The sequence below is a fragment of the Syngnathus scovelli genome, chromosome 10, assembly GCF_024217435.2.
Source record: "Syngnathus scovelli strain Florida chromosome 10, RoL_Ssco_1.2, whole genome shotgun sequence".
Classification (NCBI taxonomy): domain Eukaryota; kingdom Metazoa; phylum Chordata; class Actinopteri; order Syngnathiformes; family Syngnathidae; genus Syngnathus; species Syngnathus scovelli.
This window is the reverse complement of record NC_090856.1, coordinates 5,259,348-5,280,328: the sequence shown is the minus strand read 5'-3', so window position 1 is coordinate 5,280,328 and position 20,981 is coordinate 5,259,348. Positions and strand designations below refer to the sequence as shown.

At 44.0% G+C, this 20,981-nt stretch overlaps 2 protein-coding genes across 4 annotated transcripts in view; one reads left to right on the top strand and one right to left on the bottom strand.

Moving 5' to 3' along the window:
* hcn2b (hyperpolarization activated cyclic nucleotide-gated potassium channel 2b) overlaps positions 1-3,286 on the top strand; it is a 19,672-nt gene extending 16,386 nt beyond the window's left edge. Inside the window, exon 8 of the mRNA XM_049732339.1 lies at positions 609-3,286. Coding sequence (XP_049588296.1) covers positions 609-1,513 — 905 coding nt within the window. The 3' untranslated portion in view covers positions 1,514-3,286. The remainder of the gene's footprint in view (positions 1-608) is intronic.
* Positions 1-20,981, bottom strand: part of polrmt (polymerase (RNA) mitochondrial (DNA directed)) — a 24,041-nt gene extending 3,060 nt beyond the window's left edge. For 2 of the 3 annotated variants that reach the window (XR_007484217.2, XR_007484216.1), the window contains exons 1-21: positions 20,773-20,981; positions 20,439-20,537; positions 19,594-20,339; positions 19,322-19,455; positions 18,566-18,752; positions 17,554-17,703; positions 16,471-16,638; positions 16,233-16,403; positions 15,669-15,908; positions 14,042-14,827; positions 13,666-13,788; positions 12,471-12,593; positions 12,026-12,205; positions 11,120-11,206; positions 10,037-10,150; positions 7,295-7,347; positions 6,971-7,069; positions 6,791-6,863; positions 6,233-6,324; positions 5,795-5,868; positions 4,489-4,725 (exon numbers count right to left, since the gene is read on the bottom strand). Coding sequence is in view for 1 of the 3 variants with exons in the window: in XM_049732338.2 (XP_049588295.1) it covers positions 4,676-4,725; positions 5,795-5,868; positions 6,233-6,324; positions 6,791-6,863; positions 6,971-7,069; positions 7,295-7,347; positions 10,037-10,150; positions 11,120-11,206; positions 12,026-12,205; positions 12,471-12,593; positions 13,666-13,788; positions 14,042-14,827; positions 15,669-15,908; positions 16,233-16,403; positions 16,471-16,638; positions 17,554-17,703; positions 18,566-18,752; positions 19,322-19,455; positions 19,594-20,339; positions 20,439-20,537; positions 20,773-20,935 (3,912 nt within the window). In the remaining 2 variants the exon portion in view is untranslated. Of the gene's footprint in view, positions 1-3,240; positions 4,726-5,794; positions 5,869-6,232; positions 6,325-6,790; positions 6,864-6,970; positions 7,070-7,294; positions 7,348-10,036; positions 10,151-11,119; positions 11,207-12,025; positions 12,206-12,470; positions 12,594-13,665; positions 13,789-14,041; positions 14,828-15,668; positions 15,909-16,232; positions 16,404-16,470; positions 16,639-17,553; positions 17,704-18,565; positions 18,753-19,321; positions 19,456-19,593; positions 20,340-20,438; positions 20,538-20,772 lie in introns of those variants that run through there. The other variant, XM_049732338.2, reaches the window with a different exon arrangement.

Genomic DNA, 20,981 nt, shown 5'->3' with positions numbered 1-20,981 from the left:
GCCATACACTTGGGTATCAATGTCTTTCTCAAAGACACCACAATTGGTCTTAGCTACTTAGTCACGGCTAATTTGTCAAGATCAACCCTAAGGTACGTCTAACCATACTTCGCTCTAATTGTCATGCTCATCTAAACCCTAAAGGACTGTTTTGGAAAAGAGCTCAAGGCTGATCATTGGTGAAACCATTTTATGAGCCTTGTCATGAGATTATCATCAACCTCTTTGGCATTTATCTGCTCTCCTGGGTAATGTTGTGCTGCCAACCCCATCTGTTTTACTGAGTTATGTAAAAAAAAAGCATTGAAACAGATGATACAAGGGTCGACAAACGCACTCTGTTGTTCTCCAAGGAACACGATTTTTTCCACCTTTTGCACTTCAGGGAAGACAATCGGTTCGTTTATTCGCTTCGCGTCTGCCACAGATTTAAATGAGACTTCATCATCTGGAATGGAAATTTACTAGAACAGTTATGTGAATTGGAAAGTGTATCACGTCTTTGTAAAAATATCTGGTAGTGGGCCCTGGACCCATACGTTTGAGAACCTTTGCTTTGAACCACGGAGCCATTCACAACACTAATACGTTTAACCTTTTTGTTTTAGGCAAGAAGAACTCCGTCCTGATGCACAAAGTTCAGCATGATCTCAACTCAGGCGTGTTCAACAACCGTGAGAACGAGATGATCCAGGAGATCGTCAAATACGATCGTGAGATGGTTCAACAGGTGGACGTGCCGCGACCGCAGCCCTCGTCTGTAACGTCGCCTCAGCACACTGGGGGTTATACTCCAGCAGGTTCCTCTCCACAGCCCCAAAGTTCCGCTATCGCCACCTTGCAGCAAGCTGTAGCCATGAGCCTTTGTCCGCCCCTGCAAGGGAACTCGGCAGGGGGCGGGTCATTGCAGTCTCCGAGGATGGTAAGGAGATTCCAGGTGTTGCAGAATGTATCCAATCCCAGCTCCCCGTTGCAGTCGCAGCTTCTTGCTTCTGGTGCTTTCGCTCCACTCATCTCCAGCCCGACTGTCCAGAGCCCTCGATCATTCCTTTACGGCTCAGGCGCCCTTGCTGGTCCCACCACCGGCTCTCAACTGTCTTTGGTCCAGCAACACACGCCAACCCCTGTGCACCGACCCAGTGTACATAAAAGCACGCATTCCTTGCCAATGGGGAGTCTCAGCCAGGACACCAGGGCGCTGTCGGCCTCTCAGCCCTCGTTGCCACACGAGGTGATACACCCGGGAGCCCCGAGTCCCCCCCTATCCACGCGAGTCTCCTCGACTTCCATCGGACCAGCTCAGACCCCATCGGGCCATTCGGGTGTCTGCAATGCTATAACGCACAGGATTGTGCTACCCCACCAGCTGTCAGTGGGGGCCTTCGGGACAGGTGTAGGGTATACCATGGGAACACCCGTCGGGGACTTGGTACGACCCAAGAAGGACTCCATCACGAGCCTTCCCGAGACGGAGCAGATTAAAGTTCGATCTCGGTTATCCTCGAACTTGTGATTATAATTAAAGCCTTCTGGGGTTCATGAGGGGCTTAACTTGAGGAAACTGATGTACTCCAGTGGGGCAGTGTCACAGTTGTCAAATCCAGGTCCTGAATCAAAAAATCTTGCCACAGTTTAGCTTCTATAATCAACCTACTCAATTGCTCCTTGGGAGCTAGCTTGATTAGAAGCAGCCAAACTGTGGCAGGGGTCCTACTTTTTGGACCTGGATTCGACACCTCTGGACAGCGTGAATGTATGCAAGGAGTGACTGGCAGAAGTAGACTGATACAAAACTCTTCTGCATTGTTTCTGCTCACTGACACAACAGAAAATGCACAGAGTAATAGCCTAGCTTAGTAGCAACCTCCCAAATTCACCTCCTCTGTATGCGCTAGTTCACAATATATGCCTAACCTTTTATGGAGGACTAGAAAAAGAACAGGACTCACTATGCTAGCATACCATAGGATCAAACCTTAGCGTTCTTTATACAGGTCAGTCTTCTTGGCTCAAATGTATTTGGAGCAACAGCCAAGTGCTTCAGGCTTGGCAGCTCAACCGTGCCAATAAAAGTTCATTGGATGTCACCGATTTGTGTCCAAAAGCATTTAGGTTGCAGACCAACCCTCTCACTGGGACGTTCCATTCAGCTCATCTGCCTAATGGCTGCCGCACCGTTACTGCCTAATCACAGTGGAAAATTGAATCCCTCGGGTCTGTTTGGGTCTCTTATTAATTCCCCTTCCACTGGATTGCATTATGCTGTGCCAATAATGGTTTCTTCTCCCAATGATAATCATTCTTTCATTTTGTTCACTTTGTGTAGCTCAAGACTTTCTATCGCAAGTGTTTTATTTTAAGCAGGATTTTTCAGGTCAGCTGTGTTTTTGTTTATGCTCAAATTATGCCCCAGTGGAACTTATTTTTGGCTGCTTAAAAGTACACGGGTCAACAAATTTTTACTAAACTTTGTAGTAATCACAGATGCATGCCAGGTTTTCTAGATAACGTCTTGTTTGCGCTCATTCTGAATATGCATTTGTTTTCTCTAGCACATCAGGTTTTCCTTATATTACTATTATTAGTCTACTAATAAAAGTAGCATACTGTCGATATAAAAAAAATAGAAATACAAATTACAGGCAGAACATTTGGCTGATTTGTAATACTTTGCCAATTTTGGGGGTTGAGGGGGTAATATTTAAACATCTTTGTCTTATGTTTTAATGGACGATTTTAAAAGAGCTAATATCAGCCGATCAATCAGTTGGACCCTAAATATGTCCTGAATTTATTTTTTTTTTTGGTCATCTTGTTTTTTCCTTTCATGTTCGTGATGTTGACTTTCTTGTTAATATATCTTCTTCACTTTTCCACCACAGCAATATCACAGTTTATAACTCATGGCAGCGACACATCGTGATGCAAAATGTTTTACATACAAGAAGATTTCATATTGTAGTTAATTGTACGTAAAGGTTATTTACTTAGACCTTATTTGATTGCATTCCCATCTGAAACTGTGCATACCTACATAGTGCCTAGCATTGTATGTAGTCTCTACATAATATATTCTTTGTGTGTGTGGCTGTATAATATCAATGCATTGTTCCTTATACTCCATATATCAATGCAATAGAATAAGAATACAGCATAGTATAGAGTCAATGTGATTTCCAATGCGTCCTGTTCTTGAACTCGATTTAGCATGTTGGAAAAGCACAAAAAATATCATGTGACTCACTTTGCAAAACGTTTTAATGCAATAAAGGAATGTGACGGTGAATAGGTCTTTTTTCTTTTCCTCACACACCTAAATAAATAATCGAGAAGCAAATTTCCAAAAATATTTTTTTTTTATATACTGACACGCAATGACTTTCAAACCGTCAATCCGTCATAAACAAGCAATTATTATCAGTTTTATAAAATGATTTCACATATAAATAGGAGGTAACATACATGATCATCAATCAGCTCAGCATTGTCGCCTCACATGGTTCTTAAAAGTACTGTCCACAAGCCACGAGTGCTATTTTTAAATGCTCCTTCAACTAGTACTGCAAGGGAAAATGGAAATTTTAAAAAAGATGTTGAGCTGTGAAGCCTGCTTTTGTGGTGACTTTTGAAATATGACAAGTTGATAGAACAAGCGCGTGCTCTTTGACTTGAAACAACGCTTTGTGTTTCGGGATGGTTGTCACATCCACTCACTGAAAAGGAGGATGGAGAGCCACACTGAAAAGAAAAAAATGATACTCAAAGATTTTTTACAAGACTAATTTAAGTCAGAGAAAAAATAGTCTTGATTTTCTTTTAGACTGTCAGAATGAAAAACAAGATTAAACAAGGAAAACAAATTCTTTACTAGTATTGTAAAACAATTGGTTCTCCTAATTCCTGATTTCACCTTATTCATTTTCTTTTCTTTAAATAGGAAAACCTTTTTTTTTTTTTTTTACTTTTTCTTGTTTTCATTCTCAGAAGCAAATCATGAATTATTTTTCTCCCCAACAAAAAATCCTAAAGGATTTTTTTTTTTTTTTTACTTTTTCTTGTTTTCATTCTCAGAAGGAATAATTTTTCTTTTTTTTTTTCCAACAACAAAAAAATCCTTAAAGGATTATTTTCAACAAAATATAAGTATTTATCTATTCATCCATTCTTGGAAATTAATTTGATTTAAAAACACTATTTTTGTTAAATTATGTAAATAAGCAACTTTCTTTTCTTTCCAGTGTGGTAAAAACATTCCGTGTGGATTTCTTTGTGGTTGAGTTTATTTTTAGAATGGCAGATTGGACGGCATCAAACGCTCTCATGTGCTGTTGATGGATTGATGGATGCTGATGAAATGGGTCGATGATGATGGCGATAACGACAAGTCACAATTGGCGGGGGGTCCGCGCCCACCTGCCCGCCCAGCAACTACGCACACATACACATCGCCAATCACTGGCACTTGAAAAGCACGAGTGCAGCTCTCACCTTCTGATGCGAGCGTTTTGTTATGAAACCGCTGCTTTTCCTTGATTCAAGTCTTTCTGGGCATCCCCGCCCCCTTACGCACAAGAGGCCTTAGAGAGGCCTCATTACCAGGATGCCAAACGTCTAAGGACCGAAGTGCTTGAAAAAGCAGGCCGGGCGTGTTCCAAATCAATGCCAAGACATAACCTCAGCTGAAGAAATACGTGGATTCTTTCACCTGGCTCAGGTCGAAGTCCCCTAGAGAAGGAAAACAGACATGATTAAAATTTTAATGTAAAAACAAACAGGGGAAATTTAAAATCAAGTTTATAATAGGAAATCCATTAAAAACACATTAAGGGTTGGGTTCATTAACAGGTGGAATTTTTTGCTGAAACGTCTTTGTGTTATTAATTAGAACACAATAAAAAGACATCATGTTTGAGCGTTTTAAAGATCCAAGGCCACTTTTTGATGACATTTGGTCTTGTTGACCTCCCTGTTTCAGATCAGGAACAATAAGTTCAGTAACCATCCCAATGAAGATTAAAAGGATCCAATGAGTTGCGGTATTAAGTCCACCGGCCTGGGCCACGTAAGCTGATTATGTCGCGGCGGAACACAATTATTAGCAATCACTGTACAGCAGCCAGCTGTCAGTGCTCTGCAGACGGCAGTTAGCGAGCAGATAGGATGCCAACGGAAGGGGCCGCTTGTGTAAGAGGACCTCCGTGCACCTGACTGACGGGGACGTGTCTGTGTGCTGTCGCCATGGCAACCCTCACTCGGGGGGGGGCGTCAAAGACATGCGCGCAGAGGGGGGTGGGCACGATAAATCCATTCATCGATTTTTCAAAGAAGTTTGTCGCTCATGTGGAAATTGGTTCGATTTAATGTTTGGAGCTTTGTCTTGCGTAACGGCTACGTCTCCAAGTCCCTGGAAGGATGAAAGGATTTCTGTAAACAGCGGGCCATTCATTCCGAGAATGAAAAATTGAAAAGCAAAGTTAACAGGAATTTCTACAAAAATAAATAATGTGACGTACTCTCGTGCCGCTGTTTTTTTTTTATATTTCTTCAAAAATATAACAATCAGTGATGAATTGAAACAAGCAAAAGCCATTACGAGCTCAGGTCGCTCCTGACTGAAGCAGAAAATTGATGCTCAGCGAGCTCCAGTGAAGCGCTTCGTTCCAGCGCTTGAGGCCATACGGATGCTCTTCCAACCAATTAGGACAAACACAACACAGTGTACTCAATGTCTGGGGGCAGCGGCCACCCTAAGCGCTGGGCCAGAGGTTTAGGAACAAGCCGCATGCTGACTGACCTGTCTGCGGTACCTCTGCCAGAAGCAGCATGAGCCTGCGATCCTCCAGGTACATTTTGTTTTTCCTGTCAGACCTGCCAATGAAGGGGGCACAATAAAAAAAATTAGGGCTTGGGGGAAAACTGCACAAAGCAAGTACAAACTCATTCAAAACTGCCCACAAAGCAAAATAGGAGCGGATGCAAACGTTTCTGGATGAAGGTTGTGACGCCTTTTAAAAAGCTCCTCATTCATGGAACAATGCGCTTTGAGAACTTTGCTGAGAGAGGGTGCAGGCTACAGTGGAAAGGATACAATATCCAATTATTTCCGAGAAAAAAAAAAAAAAAGAGGAGATGAGGAGAAACCGGCCGTGGGTGAGAAAATGAAGCATTGCAGAATAGGCAGGGAAAAAAAATCTGTCAAGCTAATAGATCCAATATGGGGTGTGGCACTTACGTAAGGCGGGAGCAGTACTTGTGCAGCAGGAAGTCGGACAGTTCTTGGAGGATGGGTTGACTGTGCAGTGCCACAAATTGTTCTCGGCAGACCTAGCAAAGGTAATGGTTGAAGTCACATTTTGGCATTCTTTACTCACGCCCGTCAAAAATGTGCATGACGCTGTAGAATTGGCAAGCTGACTGCAAGACTACCCAACAGTCAGTCAGCAATAATTTCCCTGGTCCAATTTTAAAGAAAAATGTAGGCACTTTTTTATTACCTGACATATTTGTTGCGGTTGAGCGAGCTTTGGTTCATTCAGACAAAACTGCCTTTTTTTCTGCTTCACATGCTCGAGTGTTGACTAATACGTTAAATACTTCTTCCTCGAGTTCAATTACCTGTGTAATTAGGTAGGCGGCCCTCGGCACGTCAAGAGACGGGGGATTATGCGAGAAGATAATTGTACTGGGGGAGGACCGCTTGGTTGATTTGGTCAAAATGGAAAAAGGGCTGCTTTCAAGCTATAACTGCTAGAAAATGTGATAGCAAAAGGATGAAAGTGAAAGTAAAGACCTTGTTCATGGTGTCCACTGTGAGCGCGTGCGTCCAGAAACAGTCGTGAACCGAGACAAACGTCAAACCGAAGCTTGGGGAGATTGAAAGGAGAAAAAGAAAGCATAGACCAAATTAAAAATTGCAAAAGGATTTGTAAATGAAAACAAAAACAAAGAAAAAAGCTAGCGAGCAACAAACCTGTAACAGTGAAGCGCCGTCAACATCATGTGCGTGGAGTCCAGCGAGTGGATGAAGTTGGGCGGGAACGCGTTCTTCTGCTTCATTATGTCGGGACTCCTGAGAAGAAACAACCAAAGACATGCATGTTAATTACAACGTGTCACACTTGTGCATTCAAACAAGCAACTCATCTCATAATGAAACCCGCTGGGAGATGATTCCAGATTCCAAGTATACAACAGAGAAGAAATAGACATTGTGGCGTGTGTGATGACAAACAATAGGTGTTTGGATAGAACAAAAATGATTTAAGGTCAAAAGGTCAAAGTAGAAGACACTTACTGTTTGATGTCATAGTTAATCCGGAGGTTGATTTGTTGGATTCTACTATTGAGCTGCAGAAACAAAAGATTTATTCATCATCACAGTGTCAGATGTATCAGTCATCGCTTGACAACTACTGTGTATAAGTCGACAACAAATGAAGTTAAATAGATAGCGGGTTGTGAAGGAAGGCAAAGAGATTGCGGAATTAAGGTGACAAGGCTTTACATGGATTATCATGGCGATGTTCAGCGAGGAGTTACTAAGCAACTCACTTTGATAGCTCGAGTCGATTCCTTGAAGGTCGCGGTAGAGATGAATGACATAATCGCACTTTTATCAAGAAAATTGTTTGGGGGGGGCGGGGATAAAAAAAAAAAGTGGCCCATTAGTCTCTGCCACGGTTGTTATCTCGTATATCAACGCAGGATTGTTGCGGGGTGGGGGTGCGGGGTTTCTGTCCATCAAGATGCTTTTCATCTTTATGCCCCGGCATGTCTGAGCGAGGAGAAGTGAAAGTAATGGAAGCTAACTTTGGTGTGCTAAATGGAAAGCACACACAAATGAGGTCATTGTTTTACATTGTACTGTGCCCCGTTTTATTCGAATGTAAGTGTGGATGATCTGAGACTTGACTCAAGGCTCTGATGAATGAGACCTTGGCTAACCAGGAGGAGGAAAGCAGCGGGGAAGAAAGTCTCCCTGTGGTGTAAATCACCTAAGAGCTGGCGGGCGGATGGCGACGTGTACAAAAGCAATCATGAAGCACAGAGAAGCAAGATGTCCCCAATCATCACGTAACATAAAGCGTCAATCCACAAATGGTCGCGCACATTGTTTTCTTTTGACCAAATTCTCACCCTTGAAACTGAAAGATCCAGTCAAAACCTGCCAACCCAGATGAGTAGCTAGGAGTGAGTAAAAAAAAAACAAAAAACAAGAAATATGAGGCGGAGTGACCCCTGAGCCGATTAGTGCCTCGCAATCCTGTTAGGCAGCCTCTGATGTATGTTCACGCTCCATTCTTCTCCCGGTTCCTCACACATCAGCCATGAGATGTACTCGAGTACTTTTTGGTATTTATACTTCTGGCACATGAGATGCAATCCTATCCCTGGTCTAATTACAAATGACCCCCCCGGTAACACAACGGCCTTGGAGTTAAGCAGAGAGGGAGATTGAATTTAATCCATCAATGCTTTGCGGGGGGGTGACCTTTCTGCAAGTTACTTTCATTTTTTGTTGTGCCACGGTGATGCAGCTGGATTAGAGTGTTATTAAAGCAGAGGATAAAGGGAAGTGTGACGCTATTTCATTGTCACTACATCGGTGTGCGCGTGCGCGCTAATATGATAGCTTCAAAGGGCTAATCATACTGGACATTAAAGCAAGGAGAAGTGATGGGAAGAAAGTACGGGATGAGAGATGATGGACTCGGAGGGAGCCACCATCTGTCAGCGCAGCTCCCCTTGCACCTGCTTGTGAGGTGTCGCTCTCCCTTCTGAAGCGACCCTCCGCTTGATGTCGTACTTAAGAGAGGACGGCACAGTGGGCAAGCTTGAGGCCTTGCTGGCTGCAAGCGTTTGGCATCTGCTAAACAGTATGTGCGCGTCCTTCATTTGCTAATAAGCCTGGGGAGATATATAATCACTCACATATTCTTATTTAAAAATGACAGCTCGGTAATCCCCTGCTACATGGTGGGTAATCTACAGCAAAACAAATTGTGTTAAAGAGGTGGAATTATGAACTTTTGAGTCCTATTCAAACCAAAAATGAGGACAGAATGTTGCTACAACACAAGGAATAACTGAGCATAAAAACACACGCACACACACATCCTGGCGCGCGGGCTATCTCCACGCTGACATTTATCTCTCAGACACGCCACTGTCAGCCTCTCCACAGTGACAAACAACTCTAATGATGTTGTGGAGCTCCATTACAGTGGGGGCCACTCATGCCAATCGCACGGCACCATCAGCGCCGCACTCTCCTATCAGCCAACCTATCGGGACCTGGACATTCTAGCCGCAGCACTCTTGGCTTGGGAAAGCATCCCGCACGTTGAGAATGGCATGCGGGCGCTGTTATATACAAAAAGCCTTCGTGTCTTTTTCTAGCTAGTGGTCGTGTACTGAAACTGGAAAACCAACAAAGTACCGCAAGTGCACATTTTGAGACTAAATTCATGTCCATTTACTGAAAGGTTTGTTTTGCAACATTTAATATAATAATAAAATTAAAAAAAATCTATTTGGACTCTACAAGTTGGCAGCACTTGCTGTTCCAAGGAGTGTTTTTCAAACTATGCCAAAGCACAGTGAGGAAAGCAAAAAGTGGTCCGCAAATTGGCTATGAAATATTTATTCCGTGGCATTTACATGAATCTCCATCCTTTTTCTTTTTCTCAAATAATTATCTCTCAATTTTTTTTTCTTCTAAAAACACGTCTAACGGTGCAGTTAGGCTAACAGCGTGAGTCTCAAGTTTTTAGCCTTCATCAGGAGCGCTAAGGCAAATGATCCAATTTTATCTACTATTTATTTGATACAAGATCATTATTTCAGTACTGTATACAGTACTTTGTGACTTTTATGGGGTAGAGTGAAATGATGAGAACATGTGCCCTAGTTCAATAAAGGTTGGGAAATGATGAAAGAAGTGAGATAGCATTGCTTGACCCACTGGAGGAAACTTGAAACAATGGTGAATGGAAGCAGAGATAAGAATAGTGCCCGCCGATGTACGTTTGCTTACCAACTGGCTTCGTGTGCGGTGGTAGGGCTGAATGATGGGCAAACCCAGGGGGGTCACCCACTGCACCGTGTGTCCCGCCTTGGATATGAGCCTGGCGCTCTCCGTCAACCAGTCCTGCAACAAAACGGGAGTCATGTCCTTGTTCTATATGCTAAGGTGCAATAAATCATTTACATGACCTTTTTGGTCGCTGACCTGCTGAGGAACAGGTGAGGAATTGTTGCAGTAAGAGCTAAATTCAACAGTGCTGTTTGTAAAGCCCCATTTTGTCTTTAAGTCCCAGTAATGCCACAAAGTTGCTACACACACGCATCGGTGAGGAAGATGGATGATAGTCTTTCCCTGGGCAAATGCGTTCTCATCTTATAGCTCTGTCTGAGGCGGAAACAAAGACAAGGAGACAGCCGGGGAGTGACGGATGGACTAACTAGATAGTTAGAGACTGACTGATCAATGAGTGGATGGATAGGTGGCGGCCCGAGGGGAGAGATTGTGCCGAGAATAAATGGGACGTGTTCTAGGAAGGAAGGAGGTCAGCGGCGGGATTGATTCGCCGCCGTAAATTCTTTATCTCGGACCCGGGCTGTCCCTGCTCAATCCCCCAAGGAGGAACGCCACGGCGGCGGGCGGGCAGGCGCCGGTTCTATTAGCGTAGCGGGCCGTGCTCTGCTGTGAAGATAATGCACACCAGGTGCAAGTCCCGATGCTACAAATGGAGCCCGAATGTGTGCCGTCGGCACTTTTTCATCATCTAACACGTAATGCCAGCAGCGAGTCATTAATAAGAGAAAAATATGACTCTCAGTGTAGCTGGACATTACTCATCACAAGTTAGCGACAGTATATTTCAACTGTGGAGTGATGTTTGTTTGTTTATGATGAAATATTATTCTCATTGAGTTGCCCTTGAGCAAAACTTGAAATATACGCTCATAAAAGTTGTGGCAATTATTTGCAAAGTGGCACTGGGACTTATGAGTTGAATTCATTTTTTAAGATTGTAAATCAATTTTTTGTAGCGTATATCAAATAAATGTGCTCAATTGAAAAGGATGGGAAAAAGCATGGATATGTTGAACATACCTGGATCTCTCTGGTCCCTGTGAACATCTCCTTGAGGCCGCTGAACACCAGTCGCACCAGGTAGTGTGATGCCTCCCATACATATTCCTAAAAAAAACAAAAAAAAAAACAAACTGATGAGATTGTACATCAATGAAAATGATCCTCCCTAAGCGGCCTGGAAGATGAATGAATGAATCAATGATGACAGTTTGCAGTCCAACTTTATGGTTGTACTAAAAATTGTTTGCAGTTTGACTTCCGCTGTGCATGTATTGCAAACGTAAGAGAAGATTTAAGACTCATTAGGACTATTTCCTATGGAACTCCAGTTTGTCCTTATCAGCCACGGATCCCTCCGCTGCCACTTCTCAAAAATTCCCTGATGAAGCAATTAGGGGACATGATGCAAAAGTCATCTGCAACAACACTCCTGAGTGTGAGATGATAATAATAGCTAGCACAGCCACAAAGTTCCCATCCGCACTGGAAATGACATCAACTTTTGGTAAAATGTGTCCGATTTGAGAAGATTAGATGGTTACGAAGAATGAGCCATTGACCACTGAGGACCCATTTGTGCCTAAAAAATAGCTGTGCAGTATCACATGTCTCTTCTTTGTTCCCATGCACTCCTGGCCTCATCGATAAAACCACACTAATATTTCACGGCATTGCGATCGGCGTGTGGAAATGGCCGTTCTCGAAAATCTGCGGCGTCAATGTCAAAGTGATGACAATTTATTCAGTTTCTATCATTTGTGAGATAAATGTGCGGAAGCAGAGAGGGCTTCACGCCTACCAGCGAGCGCCCCACATACGATGGAGGAGATCCTGAGCAGAGACCGTGCTAAAAATAAACCCGACGTGCAGCGTGAGGGAACCCCCTCCCCTTCCTCCCCTCACCTCGCTCGCTCACTACTGTACCTTTGGGAACTCATCAATCTCCTTCAGTCGCTTCTCGATCTGGAGCCTTCCCCCGTAGCGCGTGACCCCGTAGACAACAGTCATCACGGTCTGCTTGACCACTTTCCTGTTGATGAAGCCCTCCAGGACCTGGGCGATCTTCAGGCCGCTCTCGGCGTCGCGGGCTCGGAACCCCTCGACCTGAAACGAAAAGCGAGTGCTGTTGTGGGGGAAAACAGGAGGCAGCCAACTCTCATAGCAATTTGATGCAATCAAGGCCACAAGGTTAGGAACTGCACAATCACATCTTGCACCATGTTGTGTTCAAAATAATTGTCACGTTCTGTGGTGCCGATACACGACTTTAGTCTCAGCCTTTTTTTTGTCAGAAAGCGAAATTGCTTAGAAAAGACTGCTTGCATATTTACGGGGAAAAATATGCGTGGATTATTTAGCAACATCTGACCTGCTGTGCCACTCCACTGTAGACGTCCTGCGGCACGTCGCAGGGCACGAGGTTGACCGACGTGGCGCCAATAACGTCGCGGCCAAGTGCGGCGTAGTGCTGGAGCCCGTTGCACGAGCCGTCCTGGAAGAGATGGTGGGAAAGATTCAGCAGCCACGTGATGGAAATGAGGACAGAAAATATGGAGGGGAAACGGATAATGAAAAAAACATATTAAGCACACAAGAGATTCATCAGAGCAGGAACTCAGCTTGGACAAAAAGAATAAAACAAAAGGTTAAGGTGTTAATTTATTGATAATTAATTGAATAATTAATGTCATAATCCTGAGCTAAAATATGAACTGGAGGCTGCCTGATAGACAATGAGCTGAGGATCTCATTCTATATTCCAATTACTTTTATTAATTTATAGTAATCCTCTATAGAGCATATAAAGTAGGATTGATTCATTATTGCATTTGGCACTATAACATAAGAAATTCAGCAGAAAATCTAAAGCCGCTTGTTAGATGAAGGAAGTTATTATTGTTATTTTTAATTGCATCGTCTTGCCTTAATAACAAATCTGATTGGTTGCAAAATGGATTCATTTCCCCCAACCCGTTTAGCTCTACCATGTAACTACAACTGAAATGTTCCTGGTTGCTGTCTCGCTGATGATGCATGTGATTTCCTACAGGCTCCTCATGCTCCACATCACGTTTCATCATGGAGGACAAAGCACATTCATCAACGTGCATAAAGTGGCAATGTTCCAGAGACTTTATTCTCTGTCCCTAAGGTAGGCTGTGCAAAACCTGGATTTTTTTTTTCTAATTTCAAATCTAATAATTTGAATTGGATAGTTTCCGAAAGGAAAGAATGCTGTCTGTCACCACATGGAGAGACAACATTGGGCAGATGGCCAGACTATTTTGTTAACGCCAAGTCTATTTTGCGTAACAGGGTTTGAAAAGAACCAAAGAAGCCTGTTTGGAATCACATACAAGATGATGATAACATTTTGAAGTGTCAAAGGTCCATTCATGAAGTAGCACTACTTTGCACTTTAACACCCAAGTCACAATAATAAAATGGAGATAAGTGTGAATAAAAAAATAAAATCATGTGACGATACGGTACATTCATAGTCTTCATTGTCGTAACAGCTCTTTGAATGAAACCACAACGATGATGGAAAACATTAATGGTACCTGATGCACAGGAAAATGAGAGACGAACTGCGTCGGGTCCGGAGATCTCACGGCGCTGGCGATTTCCATGCAGCAGGCGAGCGCTTGCCACGGCTCATCTGCATTCATCCACCATTTCTTACCCTGAGGAAACAAACGCGAGCGTGAGGCACGTTTCCCCGCATACATTATTTATATCAAGCCAAGATACAAAACGTTTGGTTTTAGTGAGTGAGAAGTACAGCAGAATTTTAAGAATGTTCAGAGGAAGGATCGAGAAGACTACAGATTTGCGGCCAGCGCTAATCGCAAGTCGGGTAAGCGCCGTTTGGCTAGCTGCTAGACGTGAGGTCACGTGAGTGGCTTACGAAACAAACGGTAATAAAGAAGGACGCACATTTAAAGGGCGGTCAGCAGAATCCAGAATGTCCTCCATGATCGAATTGGCGTACTCCAGCCTCCCTTGCAGTGAGCTCCTCTTCTTCAAGCCCGTCAGATTGACTAAGTGGATCTTGAGCCAGTCCAGGCCCATTGGCCCGAGCGGCTTCCCTTCAGCAAACAACAGGATAGAGCGGGTCACATCGCTTCCCAGGTGATTGAAATAAGGAGGACAGGGGTACGTGCGCCCCCGGAAATCCATATTATGCGGAAACCAGAAGACCTCGTCCCTGACGTGGTTGGCGATGGAGAGTTTATAGAGAGCGTCCATGCGCAAGCTGTGCATCTCGTTGCATTTCTTTCTGGCGTTGATGACCTCTCGCTTCTTGTGGGCCTTTTCGCTGGCGGTATGAGAGGCGTCCTGCGGGTTGAAGAAGGGAACTTTGGGGGCCTCTGACATGGGAGGAGGGATGTCGAGCTTCTCGCTGCCCCGATCGTTAAAGATGGAGATGATGATGTCCAGGAGACGTTTGTTGATCTTCCAGGCACAGTTTCCCAGCTGGTTAAGGGAGTCCAAGACTGGGTCGAGGTTCTGGCATCTTTCCAACAACTCCTCGTGCTGACTCGCCCCATCCATACTGCGCATCAGCTTGGCAGGGGTCAGCAGGTACGCGCCAAACTTGGCCGAGGTCCAGGGTAGAGGAGGGCAGCGCATTGGCATCACGAACGAGTCGAAGGTCAGTTTCGTCTCCATGGCCTCCTGCTGCATCTGAATCAGGATGGGGTGGGGCTTAATGAAGCCCACCTGAGCGGAGAGAGACAAAAATAGCACAAAGGTAACAGTCACGATAAAAGCAATACCGCCTTTGATTGGCAGGCGACCAATCCCAAAGTCAGATAGGAACAGGATAAACACTAAAAAAAGTAGATGGATGTCCCGTATTTAATACCGAGACATGATGTCAACGACAAAGAAAAAAAAAAGCTCAGAATTATAGCCACCAAACTGATTTAGCCCACTGTTATTGTAGTTTTTTGTGCTATGGCTTTCAAGCTAATGTGTTGTAAACAGTCGAATGGGAAGAAAAACAGCAACCTGACAGCAAAAAATAAATAAGGCCAACATTGCTGTGCACCGCTCAGACTGTCATGCTGTGTCGTAAAGTCATTAGGCAGCTCCCCTGATGAGCTAACCTCCAAAGTGCGCAACAGGAAAAAAAAAAGTCAGAGCAAAGGCAGCGCCGGCCAGAACTGCCTCGTAAGCGCAAAGGTGAAAGCTCAGTTATCTCCTTGTCGTGCGTCGAGTCCCCAAAGTCTTCCCTCGCGCTTTCCCGTGGCACGGTCACTTCACCCTCCCGCGGAGTCCGGTGGCAGCCAATCAACGAGCCAATTAAAAAAGAGGCACTAAGAAAAGGGATTAGCCTGGATTCTTTGCGCGGGAGGCTAAGCGCTTTTATAATTTGCCCTCAAGGGAGCGCCGCAGTGGATATTAGGGTGCAAAAGGTGACACTGACTTAAGAGTGACAAAAAAAGCCAAAGTCAAGTGTATTCAGATGCTTCAAGTCATTATTAGTCTATGAAAATGTCTCTCTCTCTCTTTCTCACTCATATGATGTCACGTCGAGATGCGCGGGCGGACACCGTACCTGTCGGTTGCTGCGAAACGCGTACATGTGGTAAAGGATGGGGATGCACTTCCTCTCGTAGGTGGAGCTCAGGATGTCGCTATTGATCTTAAGGTTCTTGACCATCAGGTCCAGCAGGTACGTTCCCAGCTCCAGAATGACTATGTGCGGCCAGGAGGATTCCCACCCCTGCAGCGTGGGGCCTGATGGGTGTTCCGTTTCCAGCTTGCACCACTTCTCCCTGGGAAGGATGTTACACGCCTAGAAGGAGATGTCGATAGAATGTATTCACGCATAAGTACGCAGTACTGACAGATTCGGAGAAAGTGAGCTCGCTGGAAAACACCAGCCATTTTTGTTTATATCCGATGCCAGCTCTGATTAATGATTAACCGTCAATTTCAAAATGGTGGCCGTAAAATGTATTTTATGTTGTGCTGGATTGTTTGAAAAGGTCTTAACTTGGCAAAATCATTTTTTTTTCTTCATGGTGAGATATTAAGTGGATTTTTTGTTCCCACTGTGATTTGAAATTCTAGTCAAACTTTACACCTCTTGTGTTTTTTTTTTTTTTAATATATATACCTCAGTGTCTTTGGCTAGCAGGTCGGTGTAAGCGCTGTAAATTGTGGCCAGCTTTTCCACCATCTGATTTCTGTATTTCTGGTAGACTGAGTACTTGGTGTAAACGCGGGTGCCCAAATCTTTGGCCAACGTCATCAAGGACTCTCCGCTGGGTGGCATGGTGGAAAAGCTCTGGTACGAACACAGAATCACAAAGAGTCAGTAGTGTGAGTCAACCAATCACAGGACTTCCTTGTACCTGTATCATGATATCCACATAGTCGTTGTCCTCCAGCAGACAGAGGTAGGGATAAAGGTTGAGTCTGAAATCCTTGGTGTTGGTCTTCCCCAGGATCATCTTGCCCTCCCTGAAAGCCTGGAGGAGGGCCTTACGCCACTGAGCCCGCTGCTCCAGAAACAACCCCCTCTAAAAAGGACGACATTGCTTGTGAGAACAACACAAACGACAGTCAACAAACAAAATGGCGGACAAAGTTAAGGTAGTATGAAACCTGAAAGAAAGTCACAGTTTTGCTAGAACAGAGGTGTCAACTTTAACACCTGACACTTCTTCCTTCTTCTATGCCGTTGTGTCAAAAGCAATTGTCACTTAGCGGCAAGTATTTCCAACACCACACCGGCTGATGATGTCATCTAATATATCAAATTGTGCTACGCCAATTCACTGTGTGAACGAACACAAAGTTTACCTGAGTTCAGTGTAAAAGTCAAAGGCAGATTAAAGACAACTCTTCTCTCAAGGGTTCTTGAGACACTTTCTCGGAGTAAAAGCTCAAACTAAATGTGTATAATACTTTATCTGTGATCGGAATTTTTTTTAACCAGCCAGTGTAGTGGTTTCAGAAACAATCTGGATGGTAGATGGAAAGGTGACTCTCACTGTCTCCTCTCCGGGGTCTTCTATTACAATACATTATTACTCTGCCTTGCCTTGCCGGCCTGCCTGTCGGTCGCTGTGTCTGTAAATGCTTCCTGGCCACTAGGGACTCTCGGCTTACTCGCTTCCCACGTAGCCCATCTGCAGAGGCAGACGAGCCAGCCAGAACTGTAAATGCCAAGGTTTATACAGAAAAAAAAAAAAAAAAAAAAGATAACCCGTTTTTCTCCTCCATACTTTTAGTGGACAATGGGTGCCCTCCAAAATGCCTTAGTAGTGAAAATAAGACAAAGATTCACCGTTTTTTTTAAGCGTCCAATAAAAAGTTCCTGAATAATATGAACCATAGAGTAGGCTGGAGATTTTTTTTCAACCCCTGGTAACATTCTTGAGCCATTTCTAACCAGAAGATGGTGTCAGACCGAAGATCAGATGATGGCTTACCGTTTTCGCCATGCTTTTTGTGATGGGCTTTACTGCCTCGACGGAGTCAATAGTGACTGTGCAGGCTTGCTCTATGTTGAGTTGGAATTTGAGACGTTCCCGGAGTTCGTCTCGAGTGAAATCCAGCTTCGGGTACTGGTGGGTATCCCTCTAAAAACACACACGCGGAAAAATTAATTGGAGTTAGGAGAAAGGTCATAATATCTATGCTCACCATCTTAACGCCACCATCTTAATATTTAGTATGGAACCTATTGTAAACTTGAAAGCGCAAAGACTAAATCGAACCAAAATCAAACTGCATTTCATATGAGCATGTGACACAGAGTAAACAGTATTCTAATGAGCTTGAGCTTCTGCCACCAACACGGTCTCCCGAGGCTCCACGAGAGACCGTCCTGTTTGCTATTCCGCTATCGAGCGAGCCAGTTTATTTGGGCAGCGTTTCAACCGTTAGGTCGCCAATGACGTCAGTTGTGAATTATAAAACGGTGTGGGGAAAAAAAAAAAAACTCTGGTTAGTCAACAAAGACACAATGTGATAGAAAAAAGCAAACAGGATGCGAGAATGAAGTGGAAGCTATAAATATCATGCTTGGAATGGGACGAATGAAAAATGTAAAGAGCAGAGAGGTGAGAGACACTCCAAATCATTTACAAGGGGAAATCGCTGGAACTTGAGTCATCTACCCTTCAAGGGATAATAACAGCAAAAATCAGCGGGCTCCGGCATTGAACGATATCTGCTTGGGTTTTGAAAATCCCAAGTGGTAGGAGCGTTGAGAATCAAGCAACGTTAGGCAGATCTTTAGTCTCTGCGAAGGTAATTACAGCCATCTAGTGGAACCCCCTGTTGTTGCTTTTACCGGGGGTGGGTTGGTGTCTATTTATGGCACGGCATGTTATTTAAGTGGAAGCCAACCTGGATCTTACAATTAAGGTAATGCATCTACTTGAGGAAACAAAAACTTGGTAGAAACTGTGTATTAGTCCCAAAAGATGAGAGTGATACCTTTGTGTAAAAGTCCTTAACCAACACAGTTGAGCTTTGGCTTGTGGTAAGGTTACCAGTGGGCTGGTAGTCGGGTTGGACGGTGTGTATGGCCTTCAGTACCATGTCTCTTTCATCGAGCCGGAACACACATTGGCTGAAGATATCATCTACAGAGATGCCGTCCTTCTCCATGTGGGTCAAGCACCTGCGTAAGGTACAATGGTTCCACACCAAACTTGATTCATTGTTTACAAACAACAGTTGCAGAATCTCAATGACTGTTGGTGAAATGTTGATTCAAAAAAATCTCACAACGCTGATAAAGCAAGCCAGTGACTGGCATACAAAGGACAGATGGAGCATTGGAATTATTCAAATATCAAATAAAACCCTTGCTCAAGTCAGTGAAAAAAAATATGCCTCAAAAGTCATCATGCATGTTATGTGGGAAGTCAGCAAATCTGCTTAGACATGATGAAGTCAAAGTGGAAAAAAAGAAAAAAAAAGTGCATTGCTGACCCATAGGCACAAAGCTGTCATGAAGGGCAATGAATTTGAAATTGCAACACCTGCTTGATAATAATTCAACGAACATGAGGTAATAATTCAGTTATGTAACATAGGGCATGAGAAAACATTGCGGTGACCATCTCTAACAAAATACAGGGATTTAAAAACTGACAGACTGAAGAAAGCACGACACCTGCTGTTAGGTCTTGGTAACGCACACATTTTAAAACTCGGACAGCAGCCAGTTTACTTATTCATTCATACCTTGAGATAACTCGGGGAGAGCATTGCGCACTGCGGCCCATGCACTCCAGAGCAGCACAATATGAGCCGACATTTGGCCGCAGACCTGCTTCCTCCATCAGAATAAACAACCGGCCAATCAGATTCAAGGTGCCCTACAAAAAAAAAAAAAAAAAATTATCCAATGCACTTATACGTGCCAAAATATGTAAATTCTATATCAGAGGTGTACTTATAACAAATTCATAGACAAATGATAATTAAATGATATTTAGAGTCACGGTGGAGAGTACCTTTTTGGCCCAGACACGCATCATGATGTTGTAGACGTCTGGGTCGAGAACAGCTCGTCGACTCCGAACTCTGTATTGGCTGAGCAGGAAATTATTTGCTCGCTCAGTTTCCCCCGCAAATACGCATGCCTCCAGCCAGGAGAAGATGCAAGAGCGGGTGTTCCCCACGGCTTCTTCGCCGGTGTGTAGAAGATGCTCCGGCTGATTTGAGAAGGCCCCAGGACTGCCTTGCTCGATGAGCCTCAGCTGCACTTCATCCAACCGTGCCAGTTCCTCATTGGTTAATTGGTCCTTTGAACTGGGTTGTTTCTTCTTCTGGTTCTTTGGTTTGCTTTTGGGGGCTTTATGTGATACAGCAGCTTGAACTTTGGAATTCTTCTTCTCAGCGGTCGTTTTGATTGATATAGTTTTGTAACTAGTGCTGGGGAGTTTGGGGATGTCTTCATCGCCGGTTTGTTCCGCTGCCTTCTTCTGCAGTTTCTCCCGAAGGCGCTTCCGTCTTTTCAACTTGCTTTTCTTTTCTCGAAATAGTTTCTCCAGCCAGCGAGATGGCTGAGATTTGGAGGATAATGTCGTAACAGTTTGTGGCGATGGGGAAATGTCGGGCTTCTCTTGAGGTGTGTTCGTGGGAGTTCTGGCAGAGGAGATGTGTCTCTTGGTGGTGAGGGTAGGGAGAAATTCCACTTTTGTTTTTTGGAGCTCGACAATGCCATCAGGTTGAAGTTGTTGGATCCTGGCCTCGAGCACTTAGAGGGAGAAATGAAGGGGTGGGTGATGAAAATTAAAGGCATGCAATTCCAAACAAATTGCTAATAGGTGTAAATGTCTTATCTAAAATACTTCACCATCTAACAGCTGAGACTGTTTCACTACACGTTTCTTTGCATCTTCCGTCTTCCGGACCGAAAATGAAACGTTTCTTCGCTGAAGATGCAAATGTGTATCTGGGATAAAGAAACAACAACAACAAAGGAATTTACAAACTTAAGTTTGTATCCAAGTTGTCCTTTAGCCTACTTAAGTTGATCACACAGTTTCTTTTGTCTTAATACGATATCAAATTTTGCTTGAGAGAATATTAAACATTGTGTACAACAGCTTTGAATTAAAATGAGACAATAACATAAATGCCCTTAAATGAGACCCAGTAGAAGGCAAACTTGCCAGCATTCGCCTCACCTGCTTGTCGTCTAGCTCCGCTATTTCTCATCGAGAGACACCGCTGGCAACATTCAGAAATAGGGGCACGAGGCGTTAATTTTTCCAGCAAACTGCGCCGATTAAGACATTTGACCAAGGCACAAATCCTTAAGAGTGACATGTTGACATGTAAGAACCGCATTGCATCCCAGCACTAGGGCGCCATTTTGTTCCAGACTAAGTTAGTC